At 39.7% G+C, this 20,656-nt stretch overlaps 1 protein-coding gene across 2 annotated transcripts in view; it reads right to left on the reverse strand.

Moving 5' to 3' along the window:
* rhpn2 (rhophilin, Rho GTPase binding protein 2) overlaps positions 1-20,069 on the reverse strand; it is a 30,032-nt gene extending 9,963 nt beyond the window's left edge. For both annotated transcript variants that reach the window (XM_055060059.1, XM_055060058.1), the window contains exons 1-8: positions 19,849-20,069; positions 14,793-14,908; positions 10,303-10,431; positions 4,284-4,359; positions 3,413-3,490; positions 3,081-3,205; positions 1,720-1,886; positions 64-251 (exon numbers count right to left, since the gene is read on the reverse strand). In XM_055060059.1, coding sequence (XP_054916034.1) covers positions 64-251; positions 1,720-1,886; positions 3,081-3,205; positions 3,413-3,490; positions 4,284-4,359; positions 10,303-10,431; positions 14,793-14,908; positions 19,849-19,914 — 945 coding nt within the window. In that variant the 5' untranslated portion in view covers positions 19,915-20,069. The remainder of the gene's footprint in view (positions 1-63; positions 252-1,719; positions 1,887-3,080; positions 3,206-3,412; positions 3,491-4,283; positions 4,360-10,302; positions 10,432-14,792; positions 14,909-19,848) is intronic.
* Between the last annotated feature and the right edge of the window lie 587 nt (positions 20,070-20,656).

Consider the following 20,656-nt stretch of genomic DNA (forward strand, 5'->3'; position numbering starts at 1 on the left):
AAAACCCAGACTCTTGTGACCAGGACATTATGGACAGTTCATGAATGTTAGTATGCTGCTTACCTTAGCGGCCTCCTGGGCCATTTTAATCAGGGAAGTGAACTGGTTCAGGACCCCCGGCAGAGCAATCTTCTCAAAGAGGCACTCCTGTGCCTGAGCAATCATCAGTTGGATCAGCATGCTGACCATGGCTGGACTCATGTCATAGCTTGGGATGTGGGTGAAGACTGCCTTGAGGTGACTTAGCATGCCTGAGGGGAGAGGCTTGAGTTAACAGAAACCTAAACAAAACCCAAACGGCTTCAAGACATTTATGTTCTGCTTTCAGCCTCCATTTAATTGAACATTCAGGGGCAGAAAACATCAACAACTTTTCAGGAAACTTCCAGGTAAAGTTAAGAAGCTAAATTTTCTATAGAGCCTTCTGTTTTTTTAATATTAACCACATTAGCAAAGCTAACTGCTAATAAGAGATGCTAAAAACAGCTTAGAAGGTGACCTCTATAATAATGTCTTTGTTTTAAGGTATGAAATTGCTTGTTTTTGCGACTGCTCTCTTACATGCAAACGGCGTGACATCACTTCTGCTCCTAACATAATATTTTATTACTACTCACTTCAGAAAGGCCAGGCAACTTGTTTTGAACTATGCTCCTACTTTACACTATCATAGTTCTCATAGTAATAAGTAATTGACAAATTGGTGTTAAATAAAACTGAGTTTCTACTTTTTCAATCTTTCAAAGTATTCTGCTTCAACCTTTGATTAATGATCGTCTTCATACGTATAACAGTAGTCCTAAAACATATTCAACACTTTAAACAAAATGGAAACAAATAAATAGGTGCGATTCAAACAGCAATTTGTCCTGAAATACTTGACCTGTTTATTTTATTGTTATTCATCTGATAATTACATAAATCAAAAGGTTCTTCTGGGGATGCAATAGGATTTTCAGTTTTTCCAACAAGCCTGTGTGCATTTTGTTTTATTAGATTAGCTAGTAGTAACAGAAAGCTATTTATTACATAGTAACAGAAAACTAGATTGCTAGGACACATTATGCAACATGGCTTCTCCTACAACTCTTTGGAGCACTGAAGCAAATCCAACATATATTTAGATGTGTACATAAATAAATGCTCAGCAACTGTCAACCCTTAGTCTAGTTTTGCTGCTTGTACAATGTTGCCCGTCACAACATAAGTGATTTAGATACTACAAGTCAAAAGAAGATTAATCAATGTGAGAAAAGCGAAACCAAGTTGCAATCTGTAATTACAGTAAAAGACCGGCCGTACAGTAGAGTCATATATCTATCAAGATCTGACGACAATTCTTGAAAACCTTTGAGCGATGGAGAGCTACTTTGTGTTTCTGATGCTTTTTTGGACTGGAGCCACATGACAAGGAGTCAGAAACATCATCTGCTTTCATTCTTCCTCTTGACATGGACACCAGAGGGCGGCGGCCGGCTGATAAACTGACAAGAGCGTCGACAAACTTTATCTGAACATGTTATTGTGTCCCTACTGCCATTATGTACGGTACAAAGAAACACCAACATTTCATGGAAGTATTTCGGGAGGCAGCTATTTTTAAAGGAATTGTAGCTGACAGTTTCTTTCATCGTTTCACTCCGGAGTTGCAAATGCAAACTCCCCCCTGGGCTGACTTCCACATCGTTACAGGTTAATGCAGTCAAAGTGAAAATGTACCTGCGGCTCTTTGAAAAGACGAGATGGCCTCCTGCAAGCCCGTTATTGTCTGCCGGTCACTTCTGGTGCCAATCTGGGAGTACAGCGCGGCCATGTTGAAGACCATGCTGGCCTTCTCTAGAGACAGGTTCTGCTGGCAGACCGGAACACCTGTGAAGGAGTCGTACCTGCAGGAAAGAAGACGATGCTCGTCACCATTTACAGCTCAATTTAAAGCACAAACATAATTTTACAAGTGGCTTAAAATACATAAATGAGTGAAGACACAGTCTAAAACGTCTTTACAAAAACCTTCACCATATTGTGAGACATGTTTTTCATATTAGCAGCAGTTTTTCTGTCATTTCTGCCTTTTTATTTAAACAACTAGAACCTCTTATTGCACAAGAAGACAAACAGCTGGCACCAACCCAAATCTTCCTCATTTAAAGCTCCTATAAGCAAGCGAGGCATTAGGTAGGGATATACCAGCTGATCCACAGGCTTAAGGAGGTGTCAGAATACTTGAAGACTGAAAACCCCCAACATGGCAGCTGATTTAGGAGAGGCCTGCTCTCCGTCTTCTTCATTTATGTAGCACTTGGCTTTTTTAAGGCAGAAACTATGGAAATTAAGGTTTGGTTTGTTTTAAACGCATATCATGTTTGTTAGTTTCTCCTAACTGCAAAAGTTGAGCCTGTCACAATAACAAATTCTGCTGGATAATAAATTGTCCCAGTGATTATTGCTGTAAATGACAATATTGTTGTTTTGAGACCATTTTCAAGTAATATCTTGATAATGGTAACATAATGCAAGTTCATCCTCTCAAAGACCAATAAACTTTAACCTAAGTAACACTTAGCACTGGAACTGGAAGACATTTTAGGTAAGGTAATTTTATTCATGTAGCACATTTTAAATATCCTAAATAAAACAGAAATAAACACATACAACTAAAACCATAAATAAAATGTGTCATTTATTTAATCATCAGAATGGAAATTATGGAGCTCATTTTAATTTATTTTGCGATTTATTGCTTTTTTGCAGCAGGTTACATTACTCAAAGTTCTGTGTATTTTATTAGGAAATAGATCATAATTGTGTAGTGGAAACCAATAAATATACGGTTTCACTTCATTCAACCTTCACTGGGTGATTATTTTGCGGACCCTCTAAAGCATGATACTGTCACCACCATGTTTCACTATGGGACCGGTGTGTCCAGTTCGTTTTCTACTGTACTTCCCATGTAGACAAAAACGTTCCAAACCATCTTCCAAATGTGTGCTTATTTTTGGGTAACTTTTGTGTTGGTGCAAACCCATAAAATGGTAATAATGGTTTTGACTTTTGTAAAGCAGAATACTTAGTAGTACCAGGTGAAGAAGATGCCTGTCTGGCGTGTTGGGGAGAAGAAGCGGTTCTCTATCAGAGGAAGGTGACTGTAGTATTTTGCGAGCAGCTCCACCCCAGTTTCGTTTCGGCTTGGTGTTCTGCAGGCCTAATGCATAAAAAATGTTAAATTTAATACTGTAAGGATGTAATATTCTCACTCAAACTCTCAAAGGCTAGTCATTTAAAAAAATAGGAAAAGTATTTGAAGTTGTAGGAACACAACCGGTTATTTCCACACCTTGAGGAGTGGATATAAAGGTGGTTTTTACAGTAGAAAATGATACGTTGGCAAGAAAACATTCAAAAGCACTACCTGTCGGAGGTCCATCAGGTCGGCAATCTCGTCTTCAAAAGTCCTTCCGTCTTCGTTGTAGTGCTCCATGATGAAGTCCTGTGAAACACACAGGAGTCAACCCTGAGCCTAACACATTTATTCATTGATTTTATGGGGCTTTTCTGGTTCGGCTGAACCTGCTAATTAGCTCAGAGATGTACGCAGAGATCAATTACTGACAGGAAACCAGACCAGGAAGCGACGGGCGATAAACGAGTCATCGTGACATTTACAAGCGGGCTTCCCCTCGGTGCGGTGGTGCTCGATAATTACTCTGGCGTTCCAAGCGGCTGCTGACCTGCTTTGGAACAACTTTATGGCTGTAGCTGTGCTGATAGGCAGGCGTGTAAAACGTGCAGAGGATAAAAGCTGCTTTTTGGCAGGTACTGCGACAACAACAACAGACTGCTGGAACGTGTTTTGGAAACGTCCCACATGCATTTGCTGTTTAGGTAAAAAGAAAAAACAAAAAAAAGCATGATGCCAGACTAGAGATTGGAGCTGCTAATAACATAGTGGAGGGCGACTGGCGGTGCAGACAAATGACACAAATCCTCAATGAAAGGATTTTAAATCCCAACTGTAAACATCGACTATTATAATGTGGGTCATGTTTTCAGGACAGACATTTGCATTTTAACATCGATTATTGCAGGATGGGATGTCATTTTATGAAGCAATGAAAGGATCTGTATGCTATACAACAGTAAACTCGATCCTGGACAATGACGAAAAGCTAGATTTCAGCACAGCCCCAAACAAATGGTTTGCTTTTCTTTCATTTTCTACTGTTCTTTTATATTTTAGGACACATATTGAAATCAAGATGCGCCGTTTGAAGGTTTTATACCTTGAATGGTGCAGAGAAGTCGACTTCTTTCGTCTCCTTCAGACCCAGAGCAATCAGGGGAATGTTGGTTGTCTCCCTGTAAGCAAAACAGAAAGAAGGTTGTCTTGTGATCAACAATGTATTATCATGCAGTTTCTATGTTCCTCTAATCTGGAAGAAAGAAAACAAGTTAGTAAATTCAACAAACATGACCAGTTGAAGCCAAGGCCACTTCAATAATAAAGAAAAACTGCAGTAAAACCTATTAAACCAATATGATTTACTTACAGCAACAACAGAATATTCTTTCTCTAATTATTGCATGTTGTTAATTATTGAACCTGTGAACAAAGGTCAACAATACAGAATAATTTGAAATAATTAAACTGATCCAAGCAGTTCAAGCTGAGAAAGTTAACATTTTGTTCGGCCTTTATGACGAAAATCATACTAGCGAAGCCAGGATTTGGCAGATGGAGTAGTGAACACACTCTGCGGGAGTTGGGATTTAAAGGTGAATGAGGGCCTCGCGCTGCACCGACTCTCCATCAATTAATCATCCTCCCCCGCCTCCCCACGCCCTGACTCGCTGCTTCACTTCAGCAATGCAGAGACGCAAACTCCTGTAATTGCTCCTTTTTTAGAAAAAAAAGAGAAAAAAATTCCTGTTATTAAAACCAGCTTCTAGTAAAAGCGAGCTGCACCGCCTCCTGAAACGTCTCGTTTCATCTCGGCTGGCGCCGTAATCGTTTGGAATGTGGAGCGGGAAGGACTCGGACGTCTGCTGGAGACAGACGGAGAGCAGGTTCAGCTCGTTATCAGGGCTGAAGAAACACACTGTGACAAGTACCTGCTGCTGTTCACAGACCAAAAAAAAACAAAAAAAAAAAACACCTGAACCCTTATTGGCTTCACAGCAAAGTTAGAAACTAAAGGAAGAAGTACACAAAAACAGATTTGGAGAATAAAGAGGTCAGGGTGTTTTCCAAAGGAAGTCATTGAACTCGATGACGGAGGTACAAACTATAAAGTATTTTATTAGGATGTGTTAGGATGTGATAGATTGACGTAAAGTAAGTAGAGCATAATTGTGAGTTGAAAGAAGAAATAATTTTTCATATAAATATTGAAATATTGGCTTATTTAATTATTTTGAGGCAAGAAAGACCTAATGTGGGGATGATGTCAAGCTGAAGCTCACAGTTTGTTTTTCAACAGGCTTTTTATAGTAAACATATTTCACAAAAGGTGCTATTTATATGAAATTTTCACTAAGTGTTGTTAATAACCCAAGTAATCCATATGCAGAAACAAACCAAAACAAATAAGTTCAGAAATCAATTTATGTGAAATGGAAAATATTAATGTCTCCTGAGTAATAAGGAAGAGGATGGCTTTCTAATCGATGCTGGATTTCAGCTGGTGTCTCGACTTTCTATTTCTTTTTCCACCTCCCTTTCTGCGTGTGTTCAATACTTTTCCCTCTGGCATTTCTAATTATCACATATAAATTAGTTCCTAAACTTATTTGTTCTGGTTTCTCTCCTTTCTTTTTGGAGATGTGCTCCAAAAAAATTATATGCTCCCAAAGAAATTGAGAAAGAGATGGGAGACATGAGCTAGGATGGAAACAAACAAGTATAAACACTTCATCAAAAAGTATGTGTGCCTCCGTTAGAGGGGTTCGATTCCTGGCCTCTTGACCTTTGCCGCATGTCTTCCCTCACTTTCTTCACCTACTTTCCTGCCTTAGCACGTTCAAATAAAGGCCACTAGAGCCAGGAAAACCTTTTTTAAAAAAATATCTACGCTGAACTTTGAGGTTGTCAAGTGACAGGACATGACCGAGTGGAAAGAACACATTTGTAATTCCCTGCAAGGTGAAGCTTCGCATATCAACGGAGGCACAAGCTGTCCGGACTACATGCTCCGGTAGAACAACTCCTCGTACTCATTTAACGCTTTAAGATAGTGCTGCATTCCTCTGGCGCTCTGGCTCAGTGAATCACTGCAGATCTTCTGCGTCAGCAGCACAGACAGCAGAGATAGGGGCTGCACATGCAGCAGCACTTGTAGATGAGATCACTCTGATCTCCGGTGTTGTTGGGCAGGGTGCAGGTCCAGGGAGGGGAGGCGTTTGTAATGCTGGGAATGTAAGATGTCAAAAGCCTCACAGAAAATACCCTGCATTTGTTCACTCTGACCGCTGGAAAGAAAGTTTTGAACATAAATAAGAAAGGCGGGAAAAGCGGAGATCGGGATCACAAGTTTAACCTGATTAGATTCTCAGCGATGACAACTCGGGAACCTTACATCCGGTAAATTTGTATCGTTAATTTGGAACGTTTTCTGATAACAGCTACGTGTTTTGACTACTTCTGTGACTCCAGAGTTTGCAGGAGGCTCTAATCTCTCAGCAGATACCAGTATCCTCCTTCTGAGGAAGAGCAGAAAAAATATAACAACCTGATTTGATTTAATGAATACTATCTTTAGAAACTTTCTATAACAGCGAAGAGAGAGGTGTATTCCAGCTAACACTTGAAATTTGCATTACATTTTACTGTGGTGAGCCCTTTAGCAGCTCCAATGAAGTCATGTTGACCTTTGTTTCCCTCTCATACAACAAGGTTGGGGAAGACATGCAGTGATGATGTTCCCATGGCATCAATTTTAGACTGAAATGTTTTGGGAGAGGGGACTGAATCAGAGACATCCCCAAGAGAGAAAGGTTTAGGTGATGGTCCCTTCATGTTGGTCTCCTCGCTTCCCCAAAAAACACAATAAATTTAGAAATTTATGGGTCATTTTTAGGGGATGAAATATAAAAAAATATGGAAAGACTTGAAATCTAAACAACCTGAGCTACAATTTTAAAAAAAATGCCAGAAAGCATTTTGAACTGCCTTGCTGCTGAAATGTGTTTTACACATAAACCTGATTAACAGTGAGGTAATTTTTATAGAGATTTGCTGGATGGAGAAGTTTTTTTTTAAATCCATAGAAAATAAAGATTAGCATTTATTCCTATGCATCTGGCTCTTGTCCAATATTTATGAAGCTAAAACAAAAGTGTCAAAGTGTAAACATTGATACAAATTTTAATTGCTTTAACGAGAACTAGTCAGTTTTTTTTTGCTGTTGTTTTTTTTAAAGATGGTTGGAAATGGGGAAAAGAAAATAAAACAATTTAAGACTTTTTACGACCATTATGGATGTAATTTAAGACCTACAATAAATGCATGAACTTCATCCAGTTCGTCTATTTGTACTTATCCAGGATAGAGGCAGAGAAGCTAGCAAGGACATGCGATTCGTAAAACAAATGTGTTTTCTGTTTTGCAATAGCTCATGTCTGAAAATCCAGCTGAAACTGGTAAGAGTGACAATAAGGGACACCATTTAGAAAACTGAGATCTCCTGGGAAAAGCCTAGAAAGGTTATGAGAGTCTTGTCTTTGTGTATTCACCACTGAGGTTGTGTTTCCACGGTGCAGGTTATGTCTCCACTGTGGAGATTTGTACCATCATCCCAAAGAGACAACTGCTCACAAATCACCTAAAAGAACTTTCTCAACACATCCAAGAGCTTTGTGTTCAGGTAATGAGTATGTAAGGACTGTGTGGTAGGTTTTTTGTTTGTTTGTTTGTGTTTCAGGCTGTGGGAAACACAGGTGGACAGATAATGCTCGCTTCAGAGTCTGCGTATTGTCAGACAGAACAGTGGGCTGGTGATTCTTTAAGAACCTGGCAGACACTGACAACAGGCCGTTTGTTCTGACCCTCCACTCTCTCCTTAATCCCCACGCCGAGGACACTGGCAGAGGACATTGGGGAAAAACAATTTCTAGAAGCAGCTGCTAAACGTCCCGTGTGTTAATAATCCAAATTCCAAATGGGAAAGTATGAAGTTCAACATCAGATGAGTTGCTGAGCAGAAAATCCAAAAAAAAAAAATTAAATGAAAAAAGAACATAAGTGGGAAAGTATTTGCCTCCCTGATCACTGCAGGGAAGGAAAGTTCATAATCTTCCACTGTTTGTGTGTAGTGGTGCAGACTGACTCCCTGAATCTAGGTTAAAACCTCCTGAGTGTTGCAGCACGCCGTCCATGTGGGACAAACAAAATAATCTGGGATTATCATAGTGCCGAGACGAGAATACGTTTTGGGTTTGTGAGGCCATTTACAAGAAAACTTGTCTAGGTCTGATCGTCTGAGCCCGGTGCTATGTAAGCGGTCAATGTGATCAGTGCTGCGGACAAAGGCGTTCAAAGTGAGCCCATTCACAAGGAGCATTAACTTTCTGCAGAACTTTGAGATTAAAAATTGTTATTTTTTTCAACAAAATTGAATTGACCCCACAAACACAAATTATTTTAGGGCTAATTTTACCTACAAAAAGAAGCCTTAGCATTTCCTCACTGAGCCAAGAACTTTGCTTTGAACTTAAAATCAGGTCAAACACCTAAACTAGAAATACAGAAAAAATTATAAAAATATGAAGTTCTGCTCAGCTAGAATCAAAAGACAATGAATAGAAGTTGTGATTTATCTCTGTCTGACATGGAGTCCTTGTCAAGTGTTTTTTATGAGCGTCTTAAAATGACTGATTGAGCAACTCCAGTGTACAAAGGGAGGTTGTTCCAGCACCAGGAAGCCTCCATCACAGGTGACTGGTAGACATTTAGGCCATGCTTGGAATGAAGCAAAGGGGTCAAAGGTTTATTTGAATTTGGTGCAGCAAATCATTAAAATTCCAAAAAAACAAGAAATAAAACCATGAACTGGATCCTTCATTGAACAGGGAACTGATTATGAGCAAATGCAATTGCACCATAAAAGCTAAAGTTTCACATTTTGCAGGCTTGAAGCATTTTAGGTGCTTTTATTAAAAAGCTCACCATTGAAAGAAGAAGATGGAGTTCAAGAGCGAGTTTGAATTCGTATGTTAAAGAATCCTGCCAGCATTCGGGTCGGTCTCATTGAGAGAGTAAGCAAGGAAGCAGGATGGTGAATTACCCTCTCCCTCTGGGTGGTTGCAATCAGAGCCTATAATTACACCTGAGAACTTGCCAACTCATTCTCTGCTGTATGTTTGCTAAACAGGAGCCAGGAGCCTCCTTCCAGGTGAGCCCTCCGGTTGACGTGTTGATCCCCATTGGCTGAACTGTGGCTTTGATGTGATGCGCCGGCTAACCGGATCCCCCTGATTCATCTTTTCAAACGATGAGGAAATGCTTCGCCGACTAATTTCCCTCCAAATATCTAGAAACGCTTTTTAAAGCTTCACATTTCCTCATTGCTGTGGCTCTGTTTAAGGTTGTGGAGGATCCTCTAGACATGCATGCTTTGTTTTCCTTCACACCACAGAAAGTTGTGAATAAACAAAATAAATGAAAAAACAAAACAAACAGCAGGACCTCTCAGTACCTGCTGTTTGCAGAACACACCCAGTGATGCAACTTGCAGAGAACACCAGACGCTTAAATTGGGTTTGCATAAAGGTTCAGCTCACAGTTTCCTTGTTGCTTTTTATACAGTGGCACAGAAACCTGTTAGTCTGGTTTGACATTCAAATGATCGGTCTGTCTTCAGGGTTTCTCTAAATGTCTTTCTCCTTTTAAACGTCTGCAATCAGGAAGCTACTCTTAATTAAAGAGAGCTTATGAACTAAAAACAACACATTTTAGAGCCACATTTTCAACTTTGCTAATCTTCCTCCACAGATGCTTTTAAAGGTAACTGAAGGTGAAGACCCAGACTTGTCAAATGAGTTGTGAAGACCCCTCAGTGCTACATGGAGGGACGCTTTTAACATAACTACAATAGGAAATTCCACCGATTTGTAAATTTCAATGTGAATCAAAGCAACAAAAATAAACGTACAAATAGAGACCAATAGTAATTGACAATGAAAATGCAGGGATAGATTGTGCAGCGAAACGTTCCCGTTACTTTAATATTTATGATTGTTTCTAAACCTGAGGTCAGCAGGAACATATTCATAATTATAAAGGGGTCAGGAAAGGAGCCATCTTACTCTGCGCTCTGATAGACGTCCACTGAGCTGTTGAGTCCTTCCAGCTGTCCCATCAGCAGCTGCAGGTTGGAGTTGACGTAGCTTAGCTCCAGAACAACCATCTCTTTAACCTTGTTGTTGTTTGTGGCCCTGCAAGGAGCAACAAACGAGAGGACAGACAAAAGCAAAGGATTAAACGGAGGATAAAAGGATACACATGCAGATAGTAATCCCCTTTAAAGTAAGGCCCAAGGCTGAACGGGAAAAGAAAACATCTATTAGTGGGTCTAAAGGTTTCTGTGGCTGAATATTAAAACAAATCTCTCTCTTCCAGTAATCTGGACCACAGACCATAGTGACTATGTGGTTGGCTCTGCAACACATTTACTCTTCAACACACACAAACATTTGTCTACACAACAATTTATCAATGACTTCTATTCGTTCTATAGCTTAACTTTAATGTCGTCTTGTTTTGCTGTATAATATTGGGTGATTAATAAAAACTTAATACTTCAGAGCAAAACAAACTTAATGAGTGAAATAATTGGTATATTTGCACAAAATGAGCAGTTGTGCGACTTTGTGAAACCAACAGCAAAGGCCTCGCTGCATGAGAGAGATAAGGTTGCCCTAGCAACTTAGGGTTGCGTTTCTTGTAACACCCATGAAGCACCTGTCCGCGGTTTTGTAGGTAAGAATTTATGTTTCACCGGCAGCCCTCTTAAAACAAAAACCAGCACACTGGCCCAGATACTAGCTGACAACCGCATCCCGTCGCGCCATCTTATCTGCATGACCGTAACAGAGAAGATGGATGTGCTAAACACACCTCAAGCTTGTCAGTTCAGAGCCAAACGCTTTGGCTTTGACACCACTATGTAATTACAGGGTATTATTTTCATCATTAGGTGTGACATGGATTAGGTGTTGACAGGCAACTTTACAAAAACGCAGCAATTTTTGGCTAAGAACCAGAAAAAAAAGACGCCACATATAAGCACTGCCAGGTCTTCAGTGAGAATGTTTCACTGAAAATTATTTCCAGCGATAGTGAAGCAGTTCAATAATAATAATGTCAGTAATCATTTTCATTTTAAAACATCAATAAAACATTTTTTATACACACAGTGTGACGTCACCCCTTCTGCCAACATAGATACTTGCTACTCATTACAGAAAGGCTAGAAAGAAGTTTGAGGGGACTCCTTATATCTGTTCATACTATGAGACTTGCTTTTTATTTCAGCCCACCAACAGCTGTTTTTTGTTTAAATCTTCGGTTTAGGGGGAAAAAAAAAACTGGGTTGAATAGGTGGATGTGCTGTGGTTTGGGAAAAAAGTGATGCAGCAAATCTGACCATAAGTTGTTATTAAAATCCAATTTCAATATCAAATATCACCCAGCAGTGCGTGGGAACCAGACAGGAAGCCAGCAAGTGTGGCTTTACACAAGGATTTTCCCCCATCCTCTTCTCTGGAAAAGCCGTTTTATACTTTTGGCACCTTGACATTATTGTCTTGAGGAAAAGATGCAAAGCACTGACACAGGACAGGAAAAGTTTGTAACTTTAAACAGGGCAACCCATGCAATCCTTTTTTTGTTCATTCTACTGTGACAAATATCTTCTAATTCTCCAAAAAGCTTTTCAACGACACAAACAAAAACAATCCTGGCTCAAACAACATCATTAAGAGATAAGCGTTGTGGTTTTAAAAGTGAAACAATAGAAAAAAGAAAGAGAAAAGAGAGAGAAACTGGTCAGACCAGACAGACTCCACCTGTTGCTGATTGGGAGAGGAATGCAGAACAATGGAGAAGGGGCAAAAGAAAGGTGCACTGATGTCAGCCAATGACAAATAGTGTCACCTAGAAAGTACCATGGCAACATCACTAAAGGTTAAAACTTTGTAAAAAAAAAAAAAAAAAAAAAATATATATATATATATATATATATATATATATATATATATATATATATATATATATATATATATATATATATAATTTTTTTTTTTTTTTTTTTTTTTTTTTTAGCTTTATCAAAAAGTCTGTTTGAGACATGCAGTCGATGTCCAAACTTTGAGAGTCCGGTCATGCAAACACGCCCAGACACGGACAAAAGACGTCCCACTATTCCCGAAATGTAGCACAGAAAGCGAATCAGAAATAAGCACAGGAGGTTCTGTGTGTTTGGAGCAGAGGTGGAAATTAAAAATGTTCTCCACAGTGGCAGGTGGAGAACATTTTTACCAGCCACTCTGATATTTCATCAGCCAATGTTTTTTACTTTCAATTACAAATCCAACCAGTACAAGCAAATGACATAAAATACATGATTTCTTCTTAACTCTATAAAAACAAATTTACTGACAATACGTTTACCGTACATATGTACGTCTTATCTACCAAGAAAGACAGACATATAGACAGGATGTGCACAACGGCCACTTGCCCCCAACCTTTGTGTCAGCAAGTTATACGCGGTACAAGAGGAATGTCGGGCCTCTGCAGGTTCCAGACAGGTAAAGTCAGACCTTTACCTGTAAACACTGACCTTGTTCATCGTGACGCCATATAGTGACAGTAGTTGCTACATCAAATAATTTTCAGCGACTTTGTCGCTATGTTAAGATGAAAAACAAATCGGCGTCAGCCAAATGCGAATTGGTAGGTCGAGGTTTTTGAAATTTCTACAGGGAACACACCAGCCTGGTGAATTCACAGTGAAAAAAAGACTCTGGGTTGGTCTTTGTCAGTAATGTGATGTTTAACAATCAAGTCAGATAAGACACAGAAAAATGAAAAGCTATTTAAAAAGGAAACTGTATTTTCTACCAAGATATGCGATAAAGTTCAGCTCCTGGTTATTTAGTTTCCAGGTTTCTTACTTTTCATCATTTCAGCTCTGAGTCTTATCTACCGTTTATGTAGATAAGACCATTTAAGCAGCTGACTTCTGCAAATACCTGGAAGCTTGAAGGTATCGATACAGAAATGCTGCTCTTTTTTTCTATTTGAATGTTCAACTTCTGTCCATTACAGAAGATCTAGTTTAAGAAATGTGGACCACCTTTTGGAAATCTCAGAATAAAGCTAGACTTGGACTCTAACAAACACACAGGGAGACAGCTCTTCTGATCATCAAAGCTGACTGCGCTACTTGTGAAATAGAATATGCAAAGTATATCTTAAAATATCAAATTCCAAAGCATCATCTTTGTTGCAAATTATCCAACTTCTTTGTTTTAAGAGTGCAGTGACAGCTGCAAAAGCAAAGATGCACAGTTGCTTTTTTGTTGTTGCAAAAGCAGAAGCTTCAGCTACAGTGTTGGGACTTTTGACAGCTGAATGTTGCTGAATGTAAGCTTGACTTTTCTTGTTATGATGGAAACTTTCTGCCAAAACCAGCAAAGAACACAACACAGGGATACAGCAACAAATGGCTAGAAATGACGCATAAAGCTATTCAGATTTTTTTCTACCTATTTTTGTCATTTGCATGAATATATACTACTATAGAAGAACAGACATTCCAGTTATCAGATTTCCAAAATGTTTTAGGACTCTGGGCTCTGACTGCATTATTTTTAAACTGTATTCATGGCATATAACTGGCATATAACATTCAGATATAAATGAATATTATCGTTCTATGCAACATATTTTTTTCTTCAATGTTATATAGGCAACTTATGTTGCTACATGTTGCCTATAAAAACTTATAGCAATATTTGTCATTAAAATCAGATAAAATGCATCAAACGCTCAGACTGCAGGGATCAAATATAAAAATTTAATTTCTGTAAATCTTTCATTAAAAATGAGAAAAATACCCTCCTATTACTTACGTGCTTGTTCGTATTTTTATCTTGCGACCACTGACAAATGCTGACTTAAATAAAGTTTAAATGAATTTAGGACTATACAAATACAAAAATAAAGGTTTGAAAACATTATCTGGTTTATGTTTTGGCCAGAAAAGGCACAGCGAGTTGTTAATCAATTCAATGTCATAATTAAGACAAAATGCTAATTAAAAACCAGGAGTGTGATTAGAAGGGTTTTTTGGTAGCCTGGTCAAAGCAGCAAGTTCATGAGCAAAAATGTTCCGAGTCTTTTTTTTTCCTTCTCTTTAGTGTGAATCACAGTGACTCTTTGTTTTCAGGCTAAATGGAATGCTCCTGTTTCAGAGCTTTATCATCCAATCCCAGCAATGACAGAGGAGTGCAAGGGGTGCAGCCAAGCACGTCAAAATGGAAAACAAGTTGGAGTTTTCCATTTTGGAGTACCATAAGTCCACTTACTGTACAAAAAATTACATAATTATAGTGTATTCACCTTAGGTGACACATGCAAAAATCACAGTTTGCATGTGTCACCGTCGCCGGTGAACTTGGGTTATTTTTATCCAGATAGATGGACGTTGTGCAATGATCCTCGTTTTGTGGAGGCGTGAACAATCCATCTACAGTAGTATTTGGTAGTGTGTGCGTGAGTTGGACCGTACTTCAGTAGATTCTCAGCGCCGGCCCTCATCCTCATCTGTTTGATGATCTGCTGGTTGAGACTGGCTCGCTGCTTCTGCAGTTTGCTCCGTCCGGTCTGCGCGAGCGGGTTGCAGCCCTGGAGGAGAAGACACAGAAACGAGAACGACAACTCAGCCAAATGCTGCCTTCAAGCAGTTCTTTCCCATTACAGTTCTGCCCGCTTTGATACTGCCGTGATGATTGCGAGTCCATATATCGAGCGGCTTTATTTTAAATGTAAGTTTGCTTTCACTTAGACTGTCCCTGACTGTACAAAAGAATGAGAGGAAGAAGGCACTGTAGTTACAAACACCAAGCATTACTCCATACAGCAACAATGTGAAGTATTTCGTAAAACATACATTTGAAAACTTGTCAAATTTAATTGGTTGTGCATATTACATTTTTGCTTAAGTCAATGTATGAAAATGCTAAACGTTATTAAATACTGTAATATTTTAGCAGCAATAGGAGTAATTATTCATTTCCTGATTAGAAGAAAGTAAATACTATGATATTGTGGACATATTTCTGAAAACGGATATTTCTGTCACACTGTTAGAATCTAATACTGGCACTTCCCTATTCAGTATACACAATAGAGGTGTTGGCTCCATTAGAATTTGCCTTGCAAAAACAAGCCTAGTAAAGAAACCAGTTAACCAGTCAAACCAGACCAGTCACAGACTTAGAGAAAGCAATTAGGTTTATTCATCAACACCAAGTAGAGCTGGAAGTCAAAAAACACAAAAAATGACCCAAGAGGTTAAAAAAAAGAAGAAACATCAATCATTTCAGAGGTTTTTCTGTAAACCACCGATTCAGTTCAAGAATGACTCAACACAAAAAGAATTTCAAATTTCACAGGTGTCCTTTTATTTGAAGTAAAAAAATCATTTAAAAAAAGCCATGATGACTTAAACATGTTTTTATTCAGTGAAGTGCCTCTTATGCTGTCAGCTGCCCAAAGGATGTGACATCATTCTGCTGGTACGGATTGTTTCTACTCATTCCTGTCATTGTAAGTGCGGTTCTCGGTGAGTGCTTTTCCTCTGACTGTCCTCTCAAATCCTTTACATTCACCTCTGAGTCATGCTGCGATGGCAGAGCCTGTGTCAGAGGTTTTCTTGAAGGAGCCGAGCAGAACAGCGAGGTGGAAAGGGTCACAAAGCTCCAATGAGGCAGGTACTCAACCAAACACCACAGCCAAAGCACAATGCGCCTATTGAGGTCACAAGATTGGACAAGTGCAAACACTTCAGTGACCTGTAGGTTTAATAAGTAACCGTGTATTCAAATGACTGCCATTATCAACTGAGGCAGGCGCTGAGCTATTCTGGGAACAGCGACAGGATGAGAACATGAGCACGCGACTTGACAGGGTGTGCGCTGATCGTGACACACTGTCCTCCAATCGTTACTTCTCAGGTGGGGCATGTAACAGAACTGAGGAGTGGCTTGAGGCGGATGGTTGCCATAGCAGTAAGTTTCTGTCGTTTGTATATAGCAAAATAAAACGTCACTCATCGTCTGTCATCGAAGTTAGCAAGTCGTCACGAAGCAGGTTATAGGGTGTTGGAACTTATCTGCCAAGATTCAAACTACCCACTTTTTTGTTTTTCAATTTCCAAAGCAACAGCTGTAATACTGTTACAATGATGACAATCTAAACAACAATCCTGTGGTGGCACTGTACCAAAAACTACAGAAGAAAAAGACACAAACGCCTCAGAAGAAGACATTAACGCAACTTCCTTTTTCATAAAATGAAATGAAACAAAAATGAGGCGACATCAAATTTTAGAGATTGTTAAGATTTCTCTTTTGTATTTTACGAAACCCACTAGCACTAGACTCTGGCAGGTTTCTTTTGGTTGTATTTACCCAGAATGCTCAGCACTATAGTCTGCTTTCTGCTACTGGAGCGGTCTCCGGTCCGCTTGGCATTCAGATATGCGCCACAGGTCACTTCAACCAAACAGAAACCTAGATTTTTAAGCAGACCCGAGTTTGCTTTTTTAGTCTGCAACAGAGTTTGATTGAAGCAGAGTAAACTGGGTTGACACGACCATGCCCCTAGTGAGGGTTTGTTCTGATAGGATAAAGACTTGGCCACCAGTACCCACCCACAAGCCTAATTGAACATCAGTGACATAAATCACTTTTTGCCATGTCTGCCTCCATCTTTATTATCCCCTTTAGTCCAACTAATTTCCCCGACCTGCTGGGCTGCCTGAACAGTGCAGCCTTTCTCCAACACTGTGCTATGCACTTAATTAGAGCAAAACACAAAGGGCCGCCCAGTCCAGCATCATATCCATCACACAGAAAATTCACTTGCTGTTGTATAACCGAGGTTTCATAAAGAACATGTGGGGCAATGTATAATGAGATAGCTGGTTTGCGCAAGTGGTGATTAACAGTGGTTATCTGCCAAGAGGGGGCTTCAGGCACGACCCAGTTTTGAGCTGGAACATAGATATAGATTACGTGTGCTTGGTATTTTTTGATACCAAGCACAAGTAGTGAAAACTAAAATCATAGGACTTTCTAGTTTCATCTGCAAGTTAAAAAGCTCAAATCTTAATTCGGAGTAAATTAATGTACACATTTATTGTTGATTATTGCTTCCCCCACATCTCCATTAGGTTGTCTCCACAGTGACCAACGCTTGGAGGGAGCAAATGTTTCTCCCAGAAAGGGGAGCTTGCCTGGTTCGAGAATCAAGGCACATGTTGTCAATTTGTGTCTGTGGTCTGGCTGAAGGAGAGCCCCAGGCCAGATGCTACGTCAATGCTCTCTCTGGCCAAGGAGGATGAGATGAAGAGCAGAAACATGCCGATTCGGGGGTTTTGTTCTGCCATCTTTCCATCCTGCACACATCCAGTCAGCCTTCAGCCAGCTGGAAGCCAACCTACGGACAGCCCCGAACCGCGACAGCTCCCTGGAGTATCGCTCAGACCCGATGAGGTCTTGTTAATCACTGCGACTTATTTTCACCAAGTAGAGAAAAAAAATAAAAAAATAATAACATAAAATACTCACCAAGTTCCACAGGGGCAGAAATTTAACTGAGAAGTTTCCTAGTTGTAAATCTCTTTAAGAAGGCCAAATGAAAACATGTGGATGTAATTGTGGTTGACATGAATCTGCAAACTCTTTAATACTCAATGAAAGTGAAAAGCAAAGAGTGAGGATCATAACGAAAGTAGAGCTCAGGCTCCACATTTTAAAAGGTATTAGAACATTTGGTCGTGTCCTGTGGCTGTACCAGCCCCCGACTCCCACTGACCTTTTTATAGACACAGGAAGTCTCAAACCAGACAGCGTTCAAAAGTGGAATTTGGATGGATTTAAATACACAAAAGCTGCGCTCAGATGCCCATCGAAACAAACTTGCCCTATGAAAACACCCAGGAACATGTGGAGTGCTCAAAGGCCGACCGAACTCTGTGAAAACACATTAGATAATAACTCAGCTTGCCAACTGTCTCTCCTATAACCTCAGACTACACAAAACCCAAACCTCCAGAAAATGCTACTGTAGCTGGTACTGTATCTGGGCAATTTACCAACTTCAACATCAAAACATTAGAAGATGAAAGTGCTGCCTTTAGTAGCGGTTGAGGTAACAAACCACTTTTAATTATTCAGATGATGCCATTATAAAGAGCACTGCCCACATGTTCAGCTGTTGGTTACAATCAATTAAAAGGTAAATACTTTGATAAAATTTCTTAGAAACACAAGAATCGTTGGTCAAACTGCAGGGAAAGAACGTAAAGAAAATCTTGATGAAACAGAAATTATGTGGACAGGAGACCATAAGGGAGATTTTGGACCCATTGCAAATTTGATGGAAAGATAAAAAATAATGGTTATGGCCATCCAGTTTCTCAAGACAAAGCTATTCCCAGAAGAGATCTCACACATACACACACACACGCAGACGGACACCTGAATCTGATAGCCGAGTGGTTTCTACTGCTGTTGGTGACATTTCAGGATCGGAAAAGACTAAAACCAGTAGTTATCCATTCAAATCAGTGTCTTTTGGAGCTGGTTTGTCGTCTCCCACACATTATTAACCTTTAACCAGTATTTTGGGGGGTTTTTTACATGAGAAATATACATTGACAGTAAATACATTATTTATTTACTTTACTGTCAGTACAGTACAAGATTTTTACAAAACGCAATGCTTTTTTAAAGAAAAGTTATTAAACAAAACAAACATGAAGTTTTTTTCTTGTTTGTTTTGTGTTGATGATGTCACAAGAAATGGCTCCCATCAGTAAATACTATGGTATGAAAAGCAGCTTTTGAGCAAATTCAACAGAGATTTTCAAGTATATATTTCTGACCAGCATTAGGTTCAATTTTATGAGTCTGAAATGGGGTCCGGCTCATGAAACACTGAATTACAAAACTGAAGGGAGATAATGACAACTTTCATAACTTTAATGGGTAAAAATTTGTTTAAGTTGCCGTTTGAATCTTTGTTTAATCTATGTGGCATCTGTGTGCATTTACTCCTGGGAAGATTCCCCAAGACCTCTGAAAATGACACCTATCCATGCCAGCCTGATGTGGCATTTAATTTAATTTGATTCCTCCAAATAACTAGAACATCTTGCTGAAGCCATACAAAATTTAGGAACCAGCTTGGTTGGGCTATGTACCTTCTGTGACGTCACCAGAGGCACTTCAAATGTGGGGAGGGGTGGATTTAATCTTGACTGAATACTAATTTCCACTAAGATTTCCCAACTGACTTGGGGTAAAAAATGATCACAGTGTATCATTTAACAGGTGACAAGCAATGTCGAAAGTGAGGTGGGTTGATTTTAGAGAAGTGAATGGATGGTAGCTTTAAAACTGGGCAACACGTCAAAGACAAGCTCCTCTTTAAACTCCCTGACATTTAAAGCAAGCGCCTCGTTTAAAAACCTGGAGCCAACACGGACGCGTTGAAGGAAACAGCAGCTGACATGGTTTTACTGTAAGCTCGCGCGTTTGTTGGAAAACTAAACTCACCTTTCTGAAATGCTTTCCGTCTCCTCCGCTGTCTTCAATGCCGTTCGGTAAAAGTGCGTCCGTCATTCTGAGGGCAAGGTTAAAACGAAGCAAAACAACCCCCCCCAAAAAAAAATTTAAAGAAAAGAAATGGCAATAAAAGCGAGCTGAATGAGAAAGCAGCGCGCCGCTGTACAACAGGTGAGTTTGGTCCTCTCTCCAACAGCGTTCCTGGGGCTCTGTCCTCCTCACTCCACCCGGCAGAGCAGTTTTCCAGCAGGGATAGCAGACTCCGCCCACAATAAGAAACGGGGCAGATAGGAGAGAAAAAGGTCACCGGAAGTCACCTGTTTCCTTCAGGAGATGCACGCAGCATGACTGTAGAATGGTGAAAGAAAGCGCCGCAAAAAAAAAAAAACCCAGCATTAACCCACAGACCCTGTTACTAGCACAAAATTACTGTGCATGTTTATGTGACTCGAGCAATATCATGGAGTAGCAGTCCTAACTTTTGATGTAATAGTATAACTTCCAAATAATAATAAAAATAGATAACGCCAAAACTCTGGATACGTCATGTCCGCTTTCCCAGAAACTTGTTTACAATGCTGTGAGTGAGTTGGCCTCCAGTTGCGTTACTGTGTTTTGCAGCTTTTAAAACCCCGTAGGATGCCTAAATCTAATGGAAATTATTCCAGGGCACGACTTTTCTTCTCTTTCTCAGAATGTTGTCTTTAAATTAAATGTTGTAATTCACAAATTGTTCAAAGAGTTGTTGTAGGTGGTGATGGCTGTGATCAGCTCCTGTAGAGATCTGTGTTACAGCAAC

This window comes from Poeciliopsis prolifica, unplaced genomic scaffold (genome assembly GCF_027474105.1).
Source record: "Poeciliopsis prolifica strain line A6 unplaced genomic scaffold, Auburn_PproV2 SCAFFOLD057, whole genome shotgun sequence".
In the NCBI taxonomy this organism is placed as follows: Eukaryota; Metazoa; Chordata; class Actinopteri; order Cyprinodontiformes; family Poeciliidae; genus Poeciliopsis; species Poeciliopsis prolifica.